Genomic DNA, 20987 nt, shown 5'->3' on the forward strand with positions numbered 1-20987 from the left:
GAGTAGCTGGGACTACAGGCGCATGCCACCACGCCCAGCTAATTTTTCTATTTTTTGTAGAGACGAGGTCTCGCTCTTGCTCAGGCTGGTCTCAAACTCCTGGGCTCAAGTGATCCTCCCACCTCGGCCTCCCAGAGTGCTGGGACTACAGACATGAGCCCGTGCCTACGGCAGATGAGGGCCTGATTTTTAAAGGAAGTCGATGTTGAGGATATCAGATGGAAATGGCAAGAGATCAAAGAGGTTAGCAGATTCAAAATAATTTTTATTACTGTGCGGTAGAGATTCCTTTAAAGAGGGTGTTTTGAGTCATTCTGTCTTCTGGAAGCCTCCATATACCAAACCGAAGAATGTATCTCGTTATTTCTGAGGCATTTGGGATCCTTTTTTTTTATGCACTAATAGATGAATAATTTCATCTAGAACAAAACTTCCCCATTGTGGCCACTCTAACTCTAAGCTGTTTTCCTGAGGTGCACCCATTTCTCTAGAAAAGCAAGGCTCTGGGTCCACAGTTTCCGAACACAAAATCAGCCGGAGTTCCAGACCAAGGAGTCCCAGGCTCCTCAGATTCTGATGAACACATGATACCCCAACCTTCTGAAATTTTACTTGAGGCCTCCTACTAGACCCTGTCCAGTTCCTGTCAAACACCCACTTTCACCCTAGTAAAAATTCTGAGGGCCCCAACATAGCAGGAAAAAATCAGAGGCAACAATAACAACTCCTGCCTATGGCTACTGCATGCCCCGCCCAGTGCTGAGGCTTCCAAGGTACCCTGTGGAGCAGAGCTACCACCATCCCCATTTTACAGACGAGGAAAGGGAGGAAGGAATCAGAGAACAGATGACTTACAAAGGCCACACAGGGCCAGGTGGAGCTGGCATTTGAAGCCGTCAGTCACAAAAAGACTTGGTTTGGGTAGTTGGGAAGCTTGGCGCACAGCCGGGCATGTGACCCACCAAGACGACAGTCCTGGATTGCGTTCACAGAGGCAGGGGCTGCACCCCTCAGCCCTCCCATGTGACCTCATACCAGCCCCGGGCTCCAGGTGACGGCTGGGAAACCAAGGGCCAAGAAGTCAGTAATTTGCCAGAGGTCACACAGGGAGTCAAGGCAAAGCTGGGGCCCCGAGAGTGACCCCGGCCTCCCACCCCAGTCCAGGTGAGGGCCGAGTCCTATGCGCTGGGGACTGGGGGAGCAAGGGGACGAGTGAAGAGGGGGGAAAAAGCTTAGTTTCAGGAAAAATGCCAGACCTCTGGTCTCTGGGTGGGACTACAAACTCCACTCCTGAGCTCCTCAGGGCAGGGGAAATCCACCCCAGCTCTGACCTTGGACCTTTGAGCCCTTGGGCCTCCATAATGCTTGCTTGAGGCAGCAGCACCCTCGTGTGGCTACAGCTGGCAACTACAGAGTCACGGGCTGCCTCCCTCAAAAGGATGCTCCCCAGAGCCTCACCCTTCTCCTGCAACCCCGCTTGGAGCCTCAGAAATAGAGAAGATGGCCATTCCTGGGGCTGGCGGGAGGTGGCAAGAGCAGGATGGTATGGACTGAGATTCAGGAAACCTCAGATAAAATCCTCACTCAGTTACTGACTCACTGTGCAGCTTGGGTCTCAAACTCATTCGTATAAAGGGCTGAAACATCTACCCCACCTTAACTGCCTAAGGCTTTCACAAGGACCAAAGGAATCACAAATATGAAAGTGCTCTGTAAAGTGTGAAGCACTGTGACGAGGTAAAGGGTTATACAAAAACCGTGTGAGGAGCGCACGTTGCAGGGAGTCTGAGAGATCAGGAATGCAGGTACCAGTCACTGGCAGCCTGGGACATCACGTCCGTGGGGCAGATGAGATGCGGCAGCAGTGAGTAGTGGTGGCCAGATGAGGGGGTGCATGCGGAGCCCAGAGTCCAGTCTGCTCCATGAAGCTCAATCCTGCAGAGGGAGGGGTCTGCCCCAGGCATGATGAGCTGGGGCAGAAAGCCGCCTGCCCAGAGCGGGTCTGATCCAAAGACTGGTGTCAGGACCCAGAACCTCAGTTTCCCTATCTGTGAGATGGGGATAACCACATTCTCTGTAGGGCTGTTGCAAGAACAGTTGTCAAAAACCATCTCTTGGGTGGCTGGCACAGAGTCAGTTCGCCATAAATGACATTATGTAAATTTCTTTACATAATGAGCAAGGGCTGTTTTCTTCACCAAAATCAGAGCACAGCAATGGATGAGTGATGTTAAAGAGACAAATTGGTAGATACCATTTGTTTGGAGCTACATAATTTCCTCACAACCAACACTGGTTGTAGGTAGTACCATCTCCCCACTTTAGAGACGGAAACTGGGTCTCAGAGGTCATCCAGGTTAAGGTGGGGAAAAGGCAGTTGGGATTAAATAAAACCCCGAATTTGTCCAACTCAGAAGCCTCCCCAGACCTCAAAGAGGGGGCAGGGGTGGTAATCACATTTCTAACCTAGTTCCTTGCTTTGCTACCACTAAAAATCACAGAACATTTCACTAAATACTAAGAATAAAAAGAGAGAAAAAACCCAGAGCACAAACAAGTATAAACAGGCCAGGAGGGAACGATGAAAACGCCTAAGTGCCCAACATGTGCCAGGCACGACATCTGCTGATTAACATTCGTTTACCAGAGCTCTATGGACCACCCCAACCTCACGGGAGAAATGAGGGCTCGAACAGGCATTTGAGGCTCTCACTCCTCCCAGGGCACAGTGCGCAGACAGGAAAAACAAACCCGAGCCTCCGAGCCTGGCTGCATTCCAGCAGGCCTCACAAGGGACTGGTGAAACCCTTTATAGCGGTAACTCCATTTCTCATGACCCGATGGGAGAACCGCTTCACACAGATGTGTTACCTACCACCTTCCATCAATTTCCAGCACGGACTTTGCTGAAAGATGAGGTGAATTTGCCCAGGGACATCCACTGAGTGGCGGGACCCACGTTTGAGTCCAGAGCCGTGATTCTCAGTCACACAGTGCTGCAGTTCACACCTGCTGGGTGCCACCTCTGCAAGCGCCACGATGGCCACCGCAATGGGACAATGCTGGGCAAGGACCTTGATGACAGCTGCCGGAGCACGGTCAGCTCCTGGACTGGCAAATCTGCATTTCCTCAGCTTCCTTTTCTTCCCTGTATTCCTGGGCCCACGGGGCCTGCTAGTGACAGACCCCTACCCATAAGGGACTGTGGGAAGTTCCTTTAGCAACCATCCTGAGCTGGTGTGGACTCCTGGCCTCCCTGGTTGGGCCCACCCTGTACTTTCCAACACTGAGCAGAGTTGCAGCGGCAGCTTTTGCCAGAGCTGCCCCTGGAGCAGAGGAGGTAAAGGGCAGGTGAGCCTGGGCAACGGCGCCGTGGTGAGCCCCAGCCTCCTGTACTCCGAGCAAGAAGAGGCCCCCGAGTCTGAGGCGATGGTGACCTAGGATACTGGGGCAGCTTGGGCGGCCTCAGCGTGTGAATGGGTTGGCAGGGTGCAGACAGAAGCACCCGACAGCAGAGAGGAAAGACGGTGCCATAATCCAGATGCCTCACCTTGGAAAAGTAGATGCAAGACATCTGTAGTTCAGAGGATGTGAACCTAAACCCCAGGGCTCACAATGCTGTAGAGGTCAGGAAGGTGAAAGCAAATGAACGAACAGCACCTGTGAAGAACAGGCTGGACTGCAGGGCACAGGCTTTTAGAGGACTGGTGCACAGGTGCAGGGCCCAAGGGGGTGAATATTCTGATTTTTCAAAGTTTAAGTCTGGATTTTTATGTGAAATGTTTTGATTCTGAAAGCATTCGGCAGGTTGAACCCAACATCTCGGAGTCAAACTGGGCTTAAGAGCCATCAGTTTGACGCCCCTGCACTATTCCAAGTTTCTTCCTCTCGCACAACAAACAGCAGGAAGAAAGGGGCACGAGCAAGGACAGGGCTGCCCAGGGACACTCTAATGGGGAAGGGCAGGGTATTAAAGCACAAAGGCAGATTCCAAAGTTCTGTATTTTTCAAAATAAAGATCACACATTGTTTAGAGACAATCTACACAAGAGTTACAAAAAATAGTTGCCCAGGCATAAGCATACACAGGTTTGTTAATTATACACATATGGTTACAAGTGTGCTTGCAAAAAAGTTCATTGGAAATATACACAAGGCTCTGGAAATGTACACCGTGTAGTGTTACAATTCTATATTCAAACAAAGAAAATTGACAGTATGTTACATTCACTTACAAGTAGACAAAATGCAAAATACAGTTCATCTTCTGTACAAAAAGGAAGGGCAATTCACACTTTACAGGTGAGGGGCTCTGATTGTAAGGAAAGCTCGGGCAGGGCTGAACTTTTGCACGTCCTTTTGACTGTCACAAAATAAGCAAAACATTACTTTTTTAGGATTAAAAAAAAAAAACACTAGTTTGAACCGAATCTTGAATATAACATTTAGAAAGAATCTCGCTATACTCTGACTAGATGACAAATAAAACCAAGCTATTTTTTTCTTTTTAAACATTAACTAGGCTGTATAAAGAACATTTATTCCTTCAAAAGAAAAAAATTTACTTCTGGTTGAAATTACAATTTACAATATACAACACTATATGCTACGACCATAAAAGGTGAGAATATACACTGAATGCACAGGGCTGGCTAATTCTCTTTTCTTACCAAAAAACGTGTTTATGTTGATTCAAACTTCTCCACATTTACATTACAGGTATACAAATGTACAATTGTACAATCAAAAGTATGTTCGACTACTAGGGTACATTATAGATACAGATTAGACATCAAAACAAGAAAATACTACAAATTTGTATATATGCAAAGTCTACACCAAGTATACACTATATATTTATAGAAGCAAGACCAAAAGCAGAGTTGGATTTTTTTTCTCATGCTAAATAATCAGATTTTGCCTTTCAATGTTAATAGAAAAAAATCCAGTAGGCAGTAAACAATCACACCCGCCCAGCCTTGAAACACATTCTGGGTGCTCACATCTCCTCCTCACAAAACACTGCACTATCTTCTTCAGCAGAATACAATCTCCCAAAAAAGCAATTTTTAGAAGTTTCATAAACTTAATGTCATAAACTGAAGCTTTAGCAACTCTGAAACATTTTTCATTATATATATATATTTATATAAACAGCGTTAAATGCCAGTTTGGGGTCATTTAACTAAAATTCAAATTTCTCAGGTTTTTTTTGTTTTTGTTTTTTACTAAAATGAGGAGGTGGGGAAGAGCTATTTGCAAAACTTGCCGGCCAGGCAAATGAGTTAAAAACCTTCTTTTTAAAATTTTTTAAATTTTTTTGTTAAACCAACCACCCTGAAAGTTTCCACACGTGGAATATAGATACAACATGGAACAAAATATGTGGCCTCCCATGTACATTGGTTACCTATGTACAAGTATCCTATACACCAGTAAAACAGCAGGGCAATTAGTCAATTAAAAAAAATAATTAGTACATGTTATGTGTAATAAAATTAAATTTACAAAGGCTTTTCCACTCATGGATTTGATTCCGTTTTTGGAGGAGGGAGTAATCCTGGAGCAACCATCTGCCCATTTCAGATTCTACGCTAGAACATTTCTGGTTGCTGGTTGGATCTGCCAGTGGGCCAGTGAGGTCAGCGGGAATGAAGGAACAGGGTGGCACTGCCTCAGATAATACCATTAGGGGGGCCACAGATAGGCCCTAAGTCAACGCCATTCTTCATGTAGTATTTCTCCAGCTTGGCCAGAATGTGCTTGCCATAGGTGTACTTGCGCAGAGTCGCGATGTGGGGCCGGATCTGGGGAGAAGGACAGTCTGTGTTACGCTGGCCTGAGAAGAGACTTGGGCAGGCTCGCAGACACTGCGTCACACACACACACACCCCCCAGAGCAATCCCTTTCAACTGGTTCGGCCAAGTCCCCGGGATTCTAGCACTTTATCGACCCATCAGGTGCAAAGAGTAGCTCCTATTCTGAGTGCTGACACAGGACCTGAGGGCTCTGGAGGCTGGGCAGCAACAGGCCACTCCCAGGACAGCACATGGAAAAAGTGTATCCTACCTGACAAAACGCACTGCCCGCCACCTGCCAATGGCACAGCGTCTCCCTGTAAGCACCCACACAGGTCCCTCTGGCCCACACACAACACCTAGGCTCTCCTGAGCGGGGGGGGGGAGGGAGCTTATTTCTGGGCACCATGAATCCTAAGCCCATCACCTAACCCTGCCTCCCCCAGGTCACAGTGGATCACAGAAAGCTAATAATGAGAACAATAAACATGATGAACATTATGAGCCGGGTGTGATTATCCCTATTTTATTAATGAAAAAAGGAAGGCACGGAGTAGTTATGTCACTCAGCCAAGGTCCAATGGCTAATAAGGCATAGTACAGGTGTTTGAGCCCAAACTGTCTGGCTCCTCCAGAAACTGTGTTTCCCTTTACCATGCTCTCATGGCACGTCTACCTGTCTCATCCCTCACGCCCGCCAACCTAAGCTCCGGCTCACCTCTACGAGCATTCTCTTCCACTCTCCCCTGCCTGGGCTGACTCGAGTCATGAACTCCTGTGCATCCCAGACAACTCAAAGAGGTGCTTCCTTTCCAGAAGCCCCTTTCCTCTTCTGTGAGCTCATTGAGCATTCTACATACATCAACTGTGTCTGCAATGTTTTGCTCAACTATCAATCTTTCCACACAGATAGTAAAGGACCACGGTTTACCAACCTGTTTCCCCATCCAGACTTACACTTGCATACTCAAATACACTGGACAAATGTGCCAGGGTAGATGAACATATACTCTCTAGATTGAGAGCTCCATGAGAGCAATAATTTTTGTCTGTGTAGCTATAAGCTTAAAGCAAGTAAGGGTCAACAGATCCAGAAATCATTTATGCATCCCACACAGGACACAGACCCGTACGGGATATTACGTTCCCACCTAAGAGCCTACATGAGAACTGATGTAATGAATAGTCCTTGGTTCTAATTCTGAGCTGTGTGAACCAGATAACTTGCCTGACCTTCCTTAAACTCATCTGTAAAAAAGAATGCAATAATTCTACACTTTTCATTTGAGCTGCAGTAAGGACCAGGCACCTGGCAAAATGTTTTTATCAGTAGAACCTGAGGTTCAGGATCCCCTTGCTTTTGGTAGCTCTCCTAAAAAATAAAGTGAAATCCAATTCATTCCTTTGGGACTGGCTGGCTGATGATCCAGGCACTTAATTCTCTTCCAGACTCAACAACGTAAAATAAAAAAACCTAATAAGCCACACATATACACACAAAAAATACTGCTGAGCTCCAATTTTTATCTGATTTAATGAGAGTTCGTGAAGCCTGCTCCTCTCCCAATGTTCCCTGTTGCTGAAAAGGACAACACCAAGTGATAAAAGAGCTGAAAAACCGAGAGAGACTCTGAGAACTCTTCCTCCTTCAACTCCCTCCCTCAACGAATTGCCACACCCTGCTGATTCCAGCTGCCCGCTCTGCCCACTTCTCTTCCATCATTGTGTGCTGGCTTCACTATTTTAACAGCCTCCCCTCCTCCGTGATGATTGTCCACTCTCAGCCAGGACAACTATGTGAAATGGAAACGTGCTTTTGTAACCACGCTCCTGCCCTACTGAACCTGCTTTTACCTTCTTCAAATATGGAGTCTTGTCTCCTGCGTCCAAGTCTTTATACACTGTGGTCCCTCTCCTGGAAAGGCTCAACGCTCTATTCAAATGGCATTCCCTTGGGAGCATTCTCTGTACCCCATGTTACCAGAGGTACCCTGCCACATTCTTGCATGCCCCCCCATACTCCCCAGCAAATGTAACCATTTGTGCACAATACTGCCATGTTCACCAACACAACCCCGCTGAGAGGAGCAGCTGCTACAGAATATACGTTTAGTATTTGATGAATGAATGGATGGATGGATGAGTTTTAACTCCTGCATATCTCCAACATTCCCTGTGCCCACCAGCATCTGGACCTACATATCTATGAAACTCAAAACTTTAAGGACTTTGGACTCCCCCAGCCTTCAACTGCCATCACCAATGCCAGTGCAGTGGTTTGGTTTAGTATGAATCAGAGGGGGTGGTGTCTTGTCTGGCTCAGAACTTGAGTCCATAACAAAGATTCTCATTATCGAACTTTGTTCTCAGTGAGGGCAAGTGGGTCATCACTGCCAGACAGTGGCCGACCAACCCCTCAAGGGAGAAGGGCTGAGTGAGCTCAGGGCCCAAAAGCTGAAGGTTCAGGTAAGAAGCACCTCGAGGCTCGTGGCACTGCCTAGCACAAACACAGCTGCAGCACACCCTGCCTGTGGGCTTGTTTTGCTTCCTGGGCTCTGTGGTCTGTGCAGTGCTGGCTGGACTCGCTCTGTGACTACTCCTGAAGCCGTGGGCCTCTTCAGGTGGGTTCTGTCCCCTTTGCCCTAACTCCTCTTTAACCTTGTCTTTTCCCGCAAAGCTGTCCCTCAGGGACTCTGGGCAGGTTGAGGGTCCCCTCTCAGTGCTCTCCACTGCCTTCCCTGATCTTCCCCACCAAACTGCGCACTGTGGGCAGGATCAGGCCTTCATCATCGCTGTGCTGCTGGTGTCTGGCACAGAGTGGGCTACAGGTCCATGTGCCCAGTCATGCTCTGCACTGCGCAGGCTCTTGTTCAGTAAATGTTGGTGAAAAGAACAAGAGGGAGGAGGGAGAAAAGTAAATAAGGCAAAAAGCTTGATTTGTTGGACGATATGCTGATCCTTTAGAGATCAGTGAGGAAAATATGTCGCGAAAACCATGCCAGTGCGTTATTGATAGGGGAGGGGAGGCAAATGTGGGGACAATGGTGACTCCACATAAAGGGAAACTGGAACATAGCATAGGACAGAGTCCATTGACAAACTCCTAAAAAAGCAAGGTGACCACCACCCTCCTCTGTGTTTTGCACACTTTCTCTGATTCAGATCCTGTCCAGCCCCGCCTACCTTATGCATGACAATCTTCCGCTGGCCTGGCTCTGCCACGTCAATCATCTTCTGGACCACATAGTTGGCATACTGGTCCTTCATCATGGTGTATAAGGCACTGTGGGGACCGTCGTTCATGGTGCATACCTCATCGATGAGCATTGCGCGCTCTGTACGTGAGGCGTGAGTGACACACTTCTCCACGACATTGCTGTAATAAAAACAAATCTGAGCCAACTCTCAGAAGAGGGTCCCCTGGTAAGCTGTGCTTGCCTAGCCTCTGCCCTGACCTCAGGATCAGCAGCAAGAGACAGCGAACATTTGTGGAAAATTAATTTGTCGACTGTTTGGCTCTGTAAGACTCTCCACCTGTGCTATCTGAGGTATGCGACTGTAGATCGTATCTGAGATTAGGTTTCCAAGGATGTGGGACACAACCCTACAACAGGTGAAGGTTAACAAGCCTGGGTAAGTGAAGAGACTTAAACACAAGCTTCATAGGACTGGTTAACAGCCCAACTGGTTAATAGCCCAGTTGGTTAATGGGTATTATTTTAACAAAATCTATAAATTCCTTCCTCATCTCTGTGAGCTTACTGAACCCAGGAACAAATCTCACCCATGCCTATCTCCCCATGGCCAAGCATAGAGCTTAGCACTTACCAGAGGCTCTACAGACTTAGTTAAGCCCAAGACCACAGCGCTTGTCAACTACTACACGCTGCCTCTTAGGAGTATAAGAATAGGAAGAACCCTAAGGCCTATCAGCATTTCCACATACTTCACAAATATTATCACCTTGGGAAAGGAAAAAAGGAATGTGATTCCATTAAGTCAGAGGGGGGGTTTTGCTTTTTCCCTACAGTCCACAGGGACTGCAGAGGCTGATTAAATTATGTGCCTCCATGCTAGCGGGTGTTTGCCGTCTAAGAGTGGCTACTCATTGATGTTTGGTGTTAAAAGACAACACTACCTTGCATCCGTGACTCTGTGGGAGTGCGGCTGTGTGGTGTCAAAGAACAATGTATGTCATTTGTATTCGTATTGTTGGAGCCAAGCCTACTACCTGGCAGAGAGAACATCTCGTGGGTGGATGGGTGGCTGAGACTCTGCAAAGAGTTCATGACTGGGAAAAGAGCTGCTCTGGATCACAGAACCCTAAAGCAGAAAAGGAACTTGAGAGTCTAAATCTAGCTAATGCAGAATAACCTTTATGACAATCCTGGAAAACGGCCATTCGACCTCTGCTTAGAAATTTCCAATGATTTGAAGTAACTACTTTCTAGGGCAACCTACCTACCTAGGGCTCTGTTAAACATTCTTCCTTATATTCTGAAGCAAAAATATGCTTTCCTGAAATTCCACCCACGTATCTTAATTTTGCCTTCTGGGGCTGAAAAAGGACGTGTGTACCTACTTGAGGAGCACCTGAAGGCAGGGATAGTATCTTATTCCTTCTTCCAAAGGCCAGCCCTTTGGAAATTTGAACAGTCATCACAAATAGCCATCACCAAAATAATTCCCTATTCCAGAGGTTTTCAAACCAAGAGAAGGTATTGTTCAATGGAGCTCTGAAAGGACTCTCTCTGTGTTATTTGGTTTTGCGCACTGGGCTTATGCTTTTATTTAGAAAACAACACAAAATTCTCAGGCTAAAATATTTAAGAACTGCCACCCTACCAGACATTTCTTCAATCTTCCTTAAGATTGATACATGTTGTATATAAAATCTAGTACGTGAATTTATCAAGTCTAATTAAGACAATAGCTTCTCCCCTCTGATATAGCAATATGGGAAAACATTTCTTCCCACTTTGCTTCCAGAGTACTATGTAATTTAAGCACAGGGTAATGGTGTGGCACTGTGGAAACAAATCTCCTAGGAGCCACTGGCTTCTTCCTTAGCAGAAATGGGAGTTTAAGATATTGCTGAGCCGGTTCAGAGAGCATGAAGCTAATCACCATCTCCAAATGCTCAGGCAGAGAATGCATCACTTTTCAGCACTGCTCAGCTGAGTTGTACCTCAATCTACTTTGGCCCAGCCTCCCCTACAAAGTGGTCAGGATTAGATAGGACTGTTTGCTAAACAGGGGTAAGACAGGACACTCATTCTTGTGGGTGGAGAACTCGATCCTCAGCACTGATTTGCCTCCCAAGCAAGCAAGCAGGTAGATCAGCTAGAGGATCCCAATTGGACAAAGGCCTAATACACAACCCACACAGTTTCTTCAGTCTTTGTTCTAGGGTTTCTGAAACTGGTTCCCAACCCATTTGTGGGTGATGAAATCAATATAGTGATTTATGATCGGCTTTCTTATTTTTTGAATGAAACAGAATAGCTAAATATCAAGAGTTGATCGTGGGCAATACTGTTTCAGGGGTAGGGGTATGTGTCTGTCTGTCTGTGTGTGTGTGTGTGTGTGTGTGTGTGTGTACATACCTGTGCATACAAAGTCAATAATGAAAAATTTATTTTGTACTCTGGGTCACCAGCAAAAATGTCTGAAAGCCACTGATCTATTTTATTGGTTTATTTCTATTGATCTAGTTTCAAGGTCATTGGCTCTTTCTTCTGTCATCTCTAATCTGCTATTAAGTCCATATAGTGAATTTTATTTCAGATGTTTTATTTTTCTATCCTAAAATTTCCATTTTTTAATACTAACGTTTATAATTCTCTAACATCTATTTTTTCACTCACTACAAGCTATTTTCCTTTATATTCTTGAGTATATTAAAATAGCTGCTTTATAATCCTCTACTAATTCCAACATCTGGGTCATCTCAGAACTACTCATTGATTTTTATTTCTTTTTTTCCTGAGTACAGGTCACATTTTCCTGTTATCCAGACATCATGAAGATACTGCAGAAACTCACACTTCTGTTATGTCTCTCCAAAGAGAAGTACTCCCCACCCCGTTTTATTGTGGTTAACTTGGCTGTAGTCAAACTGCAAACTTCTTCCATGCAATGGGCAGCAGATGAAATCTCAGTTCAATTCTTTTAGCCTTAGTCAGGTTCTCTGAGTTTGCCCCATGTAAATGTGGTTCAGGGGTTGGCCAGACATTTGGAGGTTTAAAAGGAGATCTCCCCGCTTCTTTTCCAGGATTTCTCTCAGTCATGGTTGCCCTAAACTCTGCCCTCTGGGAACACTGAGGACTTTCTTCTTTTCTTTTAGAGACAGGATCTTGCGTGTTGCCCAGGCTGGGGTGCAGTGGCGCGATCATAGCTCACTGTAACCTCAAACTCCCCGGGCTCAAGCGATCCTCCTGCCTCAATCTTCAAAGTAGCTGGAAGGTCAGGCACACACCACCATGCCTAGCTAATTTTTTATTTTTTTGTAGAGATGGGGTCTCACTTTGTTGCCCAGGCTGGTCTTGAACTCCTGACCTCAAGTGATCCTACTGCCTCAACCTTACTTTCTATCCCAGTTTTAGCTGCCCAGTATGGAGCAGACTGGGAAGTGCCCACAAGCTAAAAGCCATTAAAAATAGATAATTTCCCTAGTGTAATTCCCTTTCTCTAAATATCAACCTCCTGCCTCTCTGGTATCCACCTGCTTTTTGGGTACCCTCAAGTGCCTCCAGGTAGTTCTTGTATTTTTGTCCACACCTTATAGGTTATCAATGGAACCCACGGGCATTACCAGATCACAAATCTGTCATAATATTAATTAAAACTCATGCTGCATCCAAGGGAGAAATTAAATACTCTGAACGAAAAGTAAACAGGATAGTGACCCAAGGAAGAAACCCAAGAGATTCTGATCCTGCTTCCCTGGTCCTAGCAACTGGTCACAAAAAAAAAAAAAAACCAACAATATAAGATCTTAAGAGATGACCCTGATGTGGTTAGGCTATTAAGATACTGGATCTACAGGTACTTTTATTTCTTTTCTTTGTTTTCTATGCTGCAATGTTATAAGATTTCACAAATTAAAAATGAACAATTAAAAAAAACATCAAGGTTGTATGAGTCCTACCTGCCTTGAAATTTATTCTAAAAGATAGGGGGAAAATATTCCAAAAATAGGAAGTACTATATGTTGTGTGGGCAGTAGGATATACAGAATCTTCTCTTAGAGGACAATGGACAATATCACTAACCCAATGGAAGGGCCATCAACTTCTTCTCCAACCTCTGCTACTTATAAGTTATCTAACATACCTACCACAACATGGGAATAACTAGTGCATTTCATCCTTGAGCTTAACACAATATGAAGACTGGGAAAGAGATTCTAAGAATGTGAAGGCCTATTATAGATATGATAAACCGCCTCTCTTCTGGGCACCAAAAAGGAACCTGAGTAAGTAACACCTCATCATTTCAAACAAGTTAGTTAATAATAAAAAATTCAGTTTGCCAAAGTGCAATACTTACATTCTTTGGAAATATATTCCCCAGATTTCAAAGTCACTGACTCTAGAGGAATAAGAAGCCCACTAAGGGACTTCTAATGGTTGATACCTGGTAGTAGAACTATTTGACTTTACAAGCTATGTATACTTTGAAAATAGTAAACATTTAAAAAAAAGAAAAGAATGACAATTCAGTCTTTCTCTCTACAGCTGAAATACTACTCAATCTTCTCTTCTGGGAAACAGTCCGTATAACTCAAAGGACCTACCTTGCAAATTTGTGCTGACTCAATACAAGTACATTGCCTCGGATTTCCGCTACAATTTTGCTTTTGTCCTCAGGACGACCATGCTCCAATACATGTTGGATTACATAATTTCCATATTGATCCTGTTTGAGAAGTGACAATAGAAACAAAATTTATTCAAAAACCAATTCTGTGGGTTATGGAAGAACTTACATCTAATTAACACATCTTTCTTTTAGCACCATGACAGATTATCTGAACACTAATGAACACACAACAATTTTCTAAATGGATAAGTAGTAACAATTTCTTATTACAAAACAGGAACACATTATTATTACTAAACAATGGAATATTTCTATATATGTTTATACCCCAAAATCCTAGTTGGGTTCTTCATAAATTACTATAAAAAAGTAATACAAAGAAAGTAGGCATGTTTTATTTAAGGGGAGTGCATTATGGAAATAAAGCTATTTTTTTTTCAAAGATATGCACAAACGATTCACTGCAGCTATCTATAACAGAGAAAAACTGGAAACATTTATGACCAACAAAACCGCCACATCTAATTATTTAATCAGTGGTAGAAGCAGAGAAAGTATCAAAGCCAGAAAGGGGGAAGGGGAGAAAAAAATCAACAAATCCACTTAGTTCATTTGACAATGTCATCAACTGAGACCCAAAGGGATTAAATGGCCTACCTAAGATGACATAGCTAATCCATGACAGTTCTGGAAGCCAGATCTTCTGACTCCAAGGCCAGGGATTTATTCATTATTCATAAAGCATAAACAAGGCTGCTATGAATGAAATCATGCCCAAAAGATTCAATGGGTATTTTAAACACATTAACCTCTTCTGGAATCTATGCTGACAAACACACCAACTCTGGGCCTGCATGAGCCCACAGGTGTTTGTTGTTCACTGACTGGCAAGTCCACTACCTGTACAAGTTGCTCTGTGTGCTGGTGAAGCTCCTCTAAAATGGGGAGTGTCTGGTCAGGGAGACAGTGCTCCAGGATTCTCTGAATCACTCGGCAGCCGTAAGGATGTGTGGACAAAGCAAATACCTAGGGCAGACAAATACAACAAAGAAAGGCAAAAATGACAGTTGCCACTTTCAATGCCTCCGTATTGTTTATATATATTATCCCACTGAACTTCCAAAATGAACTTAATGGCATTTAAATTCTCTCTACAAATAATAAGGGGATGTGTGTGTGTGTAAATAAACCACTGCTCAACTATTTTGGGAATTCACAGATGTGCATACATTCAGAGCTGAAAAGGACTTTTCTAAAAAGCCTAAAAGGGAAGAGGGAATTGGTCAAGGTCATGAAAAACACGGTTAAGAGTGTCAACTGACAGCCTCTCCAAAGGATAGGGTTAAAAATAGAAAATGGAAAGACTGGGATCAAATCCTGAATGCTTTCACATGGCCACAATAACACAACGCAGAACAATGAAATGTTCTGAATTTAACTGTGGTGTTTTTCAGCAATAAGAAAAGCTTCCTCTTTTGTTGGGTTTGGAGCAACAGAAAAGCACATAGGCTTTAGATCCCATCTTGACACTACCCTTCCTAGCTGAATGACATGTACCTCAAACCTGTACTTAAGAATAATAATAAGAACAGTAACAACAGCTGACACTTACTGGATGCTTACCACGTGTCAGTCATTACACTGAATGCTTTATGTATGATTTTATATATGTAGCTTTACGTTTACCACCGTATACTTAAACAGTACACTGTATGATTCTACTTGAGTTTAGCTTTATAAAAATGCTACACTCATAGTCTAGAGCAACTTATTTCATCCAACATTATGTTTCCAATATTCACCTGAAATACTGTGGATTTCTGTAGTTTATTCTTTATAGGTGTATAGAAAGCTGTTGGCTGAGTACACAAGATTTTTTAAAAAATCCAATCCCCTGCTTATGGTCATCTGGATTGCTTAGTCTTTTTCTATTAGGGGAATAATGCTGTTTTAAACATGTCTAAGTAAGTCTCATGGTATACAGATACGGATGTTTCGCCAGGTATAAATCTAGGATAGGAAGGCTAGATCACAAAAAATATAAAGGTTGAAATCTGAAAGACAATACTAAATTATTTTCAAAAATGGCTGTGTATCAGACCCCACATTCTCACCAGCACACGGCAACCAATGGGTAGAAAATGGTCTACCATTTGTCGCTTCGTTTTGCATTTTCCTTGATACTAATGGAATTCAGTATTTTTTTTCAAATGTCTACTGGCAATTTGTGTTTCTCTTCTGAAATGTCAATTTGTGCTTTTGGTCCCATTTTTGCATCATGTTGTATTGTTCTTTTTGATTACAGAGGCTCTTTATATATTCTAGCTATCAATTCTTTGACAGTTTCACCTTGAAAATATTCTCTCTCGGTGGCTTAATTGTTTTTTAGTTATGTATTTCCATAAATGTAATACCTTAATTTTAAAGTGAATAGACCTACCCTTTTTAAATTAACTCAGAAACTCCCAATAACCAGCTGGGATGCTGTATGTAATCCACATAACCATTTTGGTAATTGAGGAAATAGCAAAACTTAAGGAACTCTAAATCACACATTTTAATCTAGGCTTAGCAGTACACATAACTAACACCTGAAAATCTACTGCTTTTTCCCATTTTTCTCCCTTTCTAAAAAAAAAAAAGACCCAATTTCAGACACCCAAAAAGGGGGGTATGTTTTAATCTCCTGTCTCACCCAATTTAGGAAGGTGTGAGGGCACTGTTTCTGTAACAAAAGAAATTAAAAACTATAGCCAATTCAGAGGAAATTCTGGAAAAACCAAGGCATATAAAAGTAACAACTCTGCTTGGAAACCGTAGCTAAGAAAAGACTTTGGGACATACACGTAAACAGGAGAAATCAGAAGCTATCTCTGGTTATGTGGCCATTTAACACAGTTCAAACTAACCCAACCCGCATCCCCTCCAAAAAAATTAAGCAAAAAGTAACTTGTTATTTTAAAAGTATATTCACACATGACCTGTGAAAGACCTGAATTTTAAGAAGTGATAAAAACCTTAAATTATCAGAATAAATAGTACTTAACCATGGGAAAAATTTATTCTTCAAATATGAGATTTCATCTTAACAACTGTGACTGACAGTGTTTCATGTCAACGTGAGCAGATATCTGCATTAATGATGGAGAGAAGGCCCATGGGTGGTTAAGGGAAGAGACTTGGCAACACAGCTAGGTACCTGACACCACTATAGAGGATTGCTTTTTACTGCAGTCTAAAATATGTTGAGCATGTTGAGAACATGCCACAAATCTTACTCTGTACTCTCCTCACAAAGGAAACAATCATCAATTCGTTTCCATTATTTCTTTCCCAAGTCACTTACCTGCCCTTTAAATGCATCGATGATAAACTGCAAAGACTGAGGCTGTACACATTCAATACATTTCTGAACCACGTGATTGCCATTTTGGTCTTTCACACACTTCAAGACGTGGCCATCTAGTTCCCGAACCATCTCGTTCTATGGGAAACAAAGGAAGAAAGCACCACCAGAATCACAGCAAGCAAACACCTGGACAGTCGATGTTCTCCTTACCAAACACAAAAGCACCAAACAGCGAATCTGTGATAATGAAAGTGGAACAATGTGACTGTGGCACAATGACAATGTGGCAACAAGTGAGGACTTTAGTCTTTTCATGCATTAGCAATTTATTAATGCTATACAGTAAAATTTACAACATTTTACCGTAACAGTAAGCACTACCCAAAATGATCTCTAACTTGTAAAAGACCTCTTGGAGCTTTAAAAAATTATAGACATCAGGCTGGGCGCGGTGGCTCACGCCTGTAATCCTAGCTCTCTGGGAGGCCGAGGCGGGCGGACTGTTTGAGCTCAGGAGTTCGAAACCAGCCTGAGCAAGAACGAGACCCCGTCTCTACTAAAAATAGAAAGAAATTAATTGGACAACTAAAAAATAATACATAGAAAAAAAAAATTAGCCGGGCATGGTGGTGCATGCCTGTAGTCCCAGCTACTCGGGAAGCTAAGGTAGGAGGATCGCTTGAGCCCAGGAGTCTGAGGTTGCTGTGAGCTAGGATGACGCCACGGCACTCACTCTAGCCCGGGCAACACAGTGAGACTGTCTTAAAAAAAAAAAAAAAATTATAGACATCTTCAAATATAATAGAAAGGAGCATATTATCGAGTATAGATGCTCCTTAATTTACGATGAGCTTACATCCCAATAAACCCACTGTGAGTTGAAAATATTGTAAGTCAAAAATGCATTTAATACACCTATCAAAAATCACAGCTTAACCTAGCCTACCTTACTGTGCTCAGAACATGTATATTAGCCTACAGTTGGAAAAAATCATCTAACACATGGCCTATCTTATAATAAAAAAATTTATAACAAAAAAATGAAAGATCAAAATGCAAAATTCAAAGTATAGTCTCTACTGAAGGTGTATTGCTTTCGAATCATTGTAAAGTAAAAATAATTATATTGGATACTATCTGTACACTGCATTAAAGAATTTCACATACAATTCATGTTTTTGTTATGACAACCCTGTGAGGTATGTATTATTAATAATGATAGTAGTTTATCTAGAGTTTAGGCCAAGTGCGGTGGCTCATTCCTGTAATCCTAGCACTGTGGGAGGATGAGGCAGGAGGATTTGCTTGAGCTCAGGAGTTCAAGACCAGCCTGAGCAAGAGCGAGACCCCATCTCTACTAAAAAAAAAAAAAAAAAACTTGACCAGGCATCATGGTGCACACCTGTAGTCCCAGGTACTCAGGAGGGCTGAGGCAGGAAGACTGCTTGAGCCCAGAGGTTTGAGGTTGCAATGAGCTATGATGATGCCACTGTACTCTACCCAGGGCAACAGAGTGAGATTCTGTCTCCCAAAATTAAAAACAACAAAAACAAAAACAAAAAACCTAGCATTTACCCTAAGTAAGGCATACCTCTAAAGTGTTTAACATGTTTTAATTCACTGAATTCTCCTAACAATCCTAAGGAGTGGGAAAACTGTTATAGACAGGGAAACCAAGACTTTTTCAAAGTTACAGAGGTAGATTCAAATCCAAGCAATCTGTCTCCACCGTACAGTAAATCAGTGTGTCAGTAAACAGAACTGTTAACTATATATTTTCCTGTACACTGCCTCTACTCATACACAGGAAGAAACTGAGACTAAGAGGGATTAATCACATGTTTAAAACTACAGATAGAAACTGACAGAATCAGGATTCTAGCCCAGGATGTGACTCCAACATCTATTCTCTTTTCCTCGACGAATAGCCAGAAACTGAGGGTTTGTGTGTGTGCAGGAAATGGGTGAAGATGACAGGGAATACATAAGGAGAAACACTGGGATTCTGACCAGAGCCCTTTCCCAAAAACTCACTGCCTCGGGTCTTGGGTATCTTAAAGTTAAATGCCTGCACCATGGATGCTTGCTGTCTCCAATTTCTGTATATTAGCTCCACTGTGCTGACTCTGTATTTATGTTAGAAGACCACAAGTCACTTTAAAATAGTAATGTTAATGAATGTAATGTCTTAAATCCCTGAGCATATCAAAGTAACTAAGATATCATCTAATTAAAGAAATTAAAGATCATAATGCCAGGAACTAAAGAAGCAAAAGCTAAGGGACACTGTAAAGTTTCCTAAAGCAACCAATCAGATGTCAGAAGAGGATAGTTTTCTCTGGAAATGTAATTACGGGACTGATAAATAGAGAATGACACTTATATAAAGGCAAGGAACGCTATAAAGAAAATGAAGGGGAGATGGCTTCCCTAAATATTTTCCTGATGCAAAAGAAGTAAAAATTCCACTGAAGATAAGTTAACTGCACCTTAAATAATAAAATTGCATCTAGAAAACAGTAAATTACCCATAGTAGGAAGAGGAGTTCAGGCCCAGAACAAGACACCACATGACCACAAAAATATATACAAAGAAATATAAGATAGAAAAGAACAATAAAAAACATCTATTATGATGTAGCCAACCAATTAGAAAACAGTACAATTTGAAAAGCCAAAGACAAAACTCAACAATTTATCACCTTCATGGGAGAAGGCAAAGATGGGAAAAATGTATGAGAAACTGTCTCACTTCTGCTTTCTTTAGGCAAGTGGGCATCACAGTCGAGAAAACAGGCAGAAATGTCCATATTTAAAAGAACAAAGAAAATCACAGAAGAAAAGTTTAACTATATACGAAAATCTCAGGAAAAATTTAAATTGATAATGATCTAAACATTATAAGAAAAATAAAAATACCTTCACATCTGCTTATAATTACTTACAAACAACACTTTCTTATTAATGCTGCATGTCTGATAGTACTGAGCACTGAATGAATGAACATGAAACCTACTGTGTGTCTCCAACATTCCCTGTGCCCACCAGTATCTGGACCTACATATCTATGAAACTCAAAACTTTAAGGACTTTGGACTCCCCCAGCCTTCAACTGCCATCACCAATGCCAGTGCAGTGGTTTGGTTTAGTATGAATCAGAGGGGGTGGTGTCTTGTCTGGCTCAGAACTTGAGTCCATAACAAAGATTCTCATTATCGAACTTTGTTCTCAGTGAGGGCAAGTGGGTCATCACTGCCAGACAGTGGCCGACCAACCCCTCAAGGGAGAAGGGCTGAGTGAGCTCAGGGCCCAAAAGCTGAAGGTTCAGGTAAGAAGCACCTCGAGGCTCGTGGCACTGCCTAGCACAAACACAGCTGCAGCACACCCCGCCTGTGGGCTTGTTTTGCTTCCTGGGCTCTGTGGTCTGTGCAGTGCTGGCTGGACTTGCTCTGTGACTACTCCTAAAGCCGTGGGCCTCTTCAGGTGATTTCTGTGTCAACTCCCCAAACAAAGCACCTAAGTGGTCAGATTTCTGTCCCCTTTACCCCATCTAACTCCTCTTTTGCCTTGTCTTTTCCTGCAAAACTGTCCCTCAGGGACTCTGGGCAGGTTGAGGGTCCCCTCTCAGTGCTCTCCACTGCCTTCCCTGATCTTCCCCACCAAACTGCACTCTGTGGGCAGGATCAGGTCTAAGTCATCTCTGTGCTGCCGGTGTCTGGCACAGAGTGGGCTTCAGGTCAACATGCCAGGCCATGCTCTGCACTGGGCAGGCCCTTGTTCAGTAAATGTTGGTGAAGGAACAAGGGGGGGGTGGTGGGTGAAGGAAAACGAAAGGTGCACTGGAAGAAAGTTTGGTTTGTTGGAATGCTCAGTTCCGGTAGAAGAAAATGATCACTTATTAACATTTTATCTGCTTTAATTCTTGGCAAACAAAAAGATCCACCTAAAAAATTGCACCCACTAAAGGCTAAGTTCTAGTCAAAGGGAAGAGTGTTGAAAACCCCTGGTTTTAACA

The 20987-nt window shown here is 43.0% G+C and overlaps 1 protein-coding gene across 10 annotated transcripts in view; it reads right to left on the reverse strand.

Annotated features, from left to right (window-relative positions):
* Positions 1–3984: 3984 nt before the first annotated feature.
* Positions 3985–20987, reverse strand: part of PUM1 (pumilio RNA-binding family member 1) — a 122276-nt gene continuing 105273 nt past the window's right edge. For all 10 annotated transcript variants that reach the window (XM_012642311.1, XM_012642312.1, XM_012642309.1 and 7 more), the window contains 5 exons: positions 16970–17107; positions 14524–14649; positions 13598–13719; positions 8983–9175; positions 3985–5807 (listed from right to left, as the gene is read on the reverse strand). In XM_012642311.1, the coding sequence (XP_012497765.1) occupies positions 5676–5807; positions 8983–9175; positions 13598–13719; positions 14524–14649; positions 16970–17107 (711 nt within the window). In that variant the 3' untranslated portion in view covers positions 3985–5675. The remainder of the gene's footprint in view (positions 5808–8982; positions 9176–13597; positions 13720–14523; positions 14650–16969; positions 17108–20987) is intronic.

Source organism: Propithecus coquereli, unplaced genomic scaffold, assembly GCF_000956105.1.
Source record: "Propithecus coquereli isolate 6110/MARCELLA unplaced genomic scaffold, Pcoq_1.0 Scaffold178, whole genome shotgun sequence".
Taxonomy (NCBI): Eukaryota; Metazoa; Chordata; class Mammalia; order Primates; family Indriidae; genus Propithecus; species Propithecus coquereli.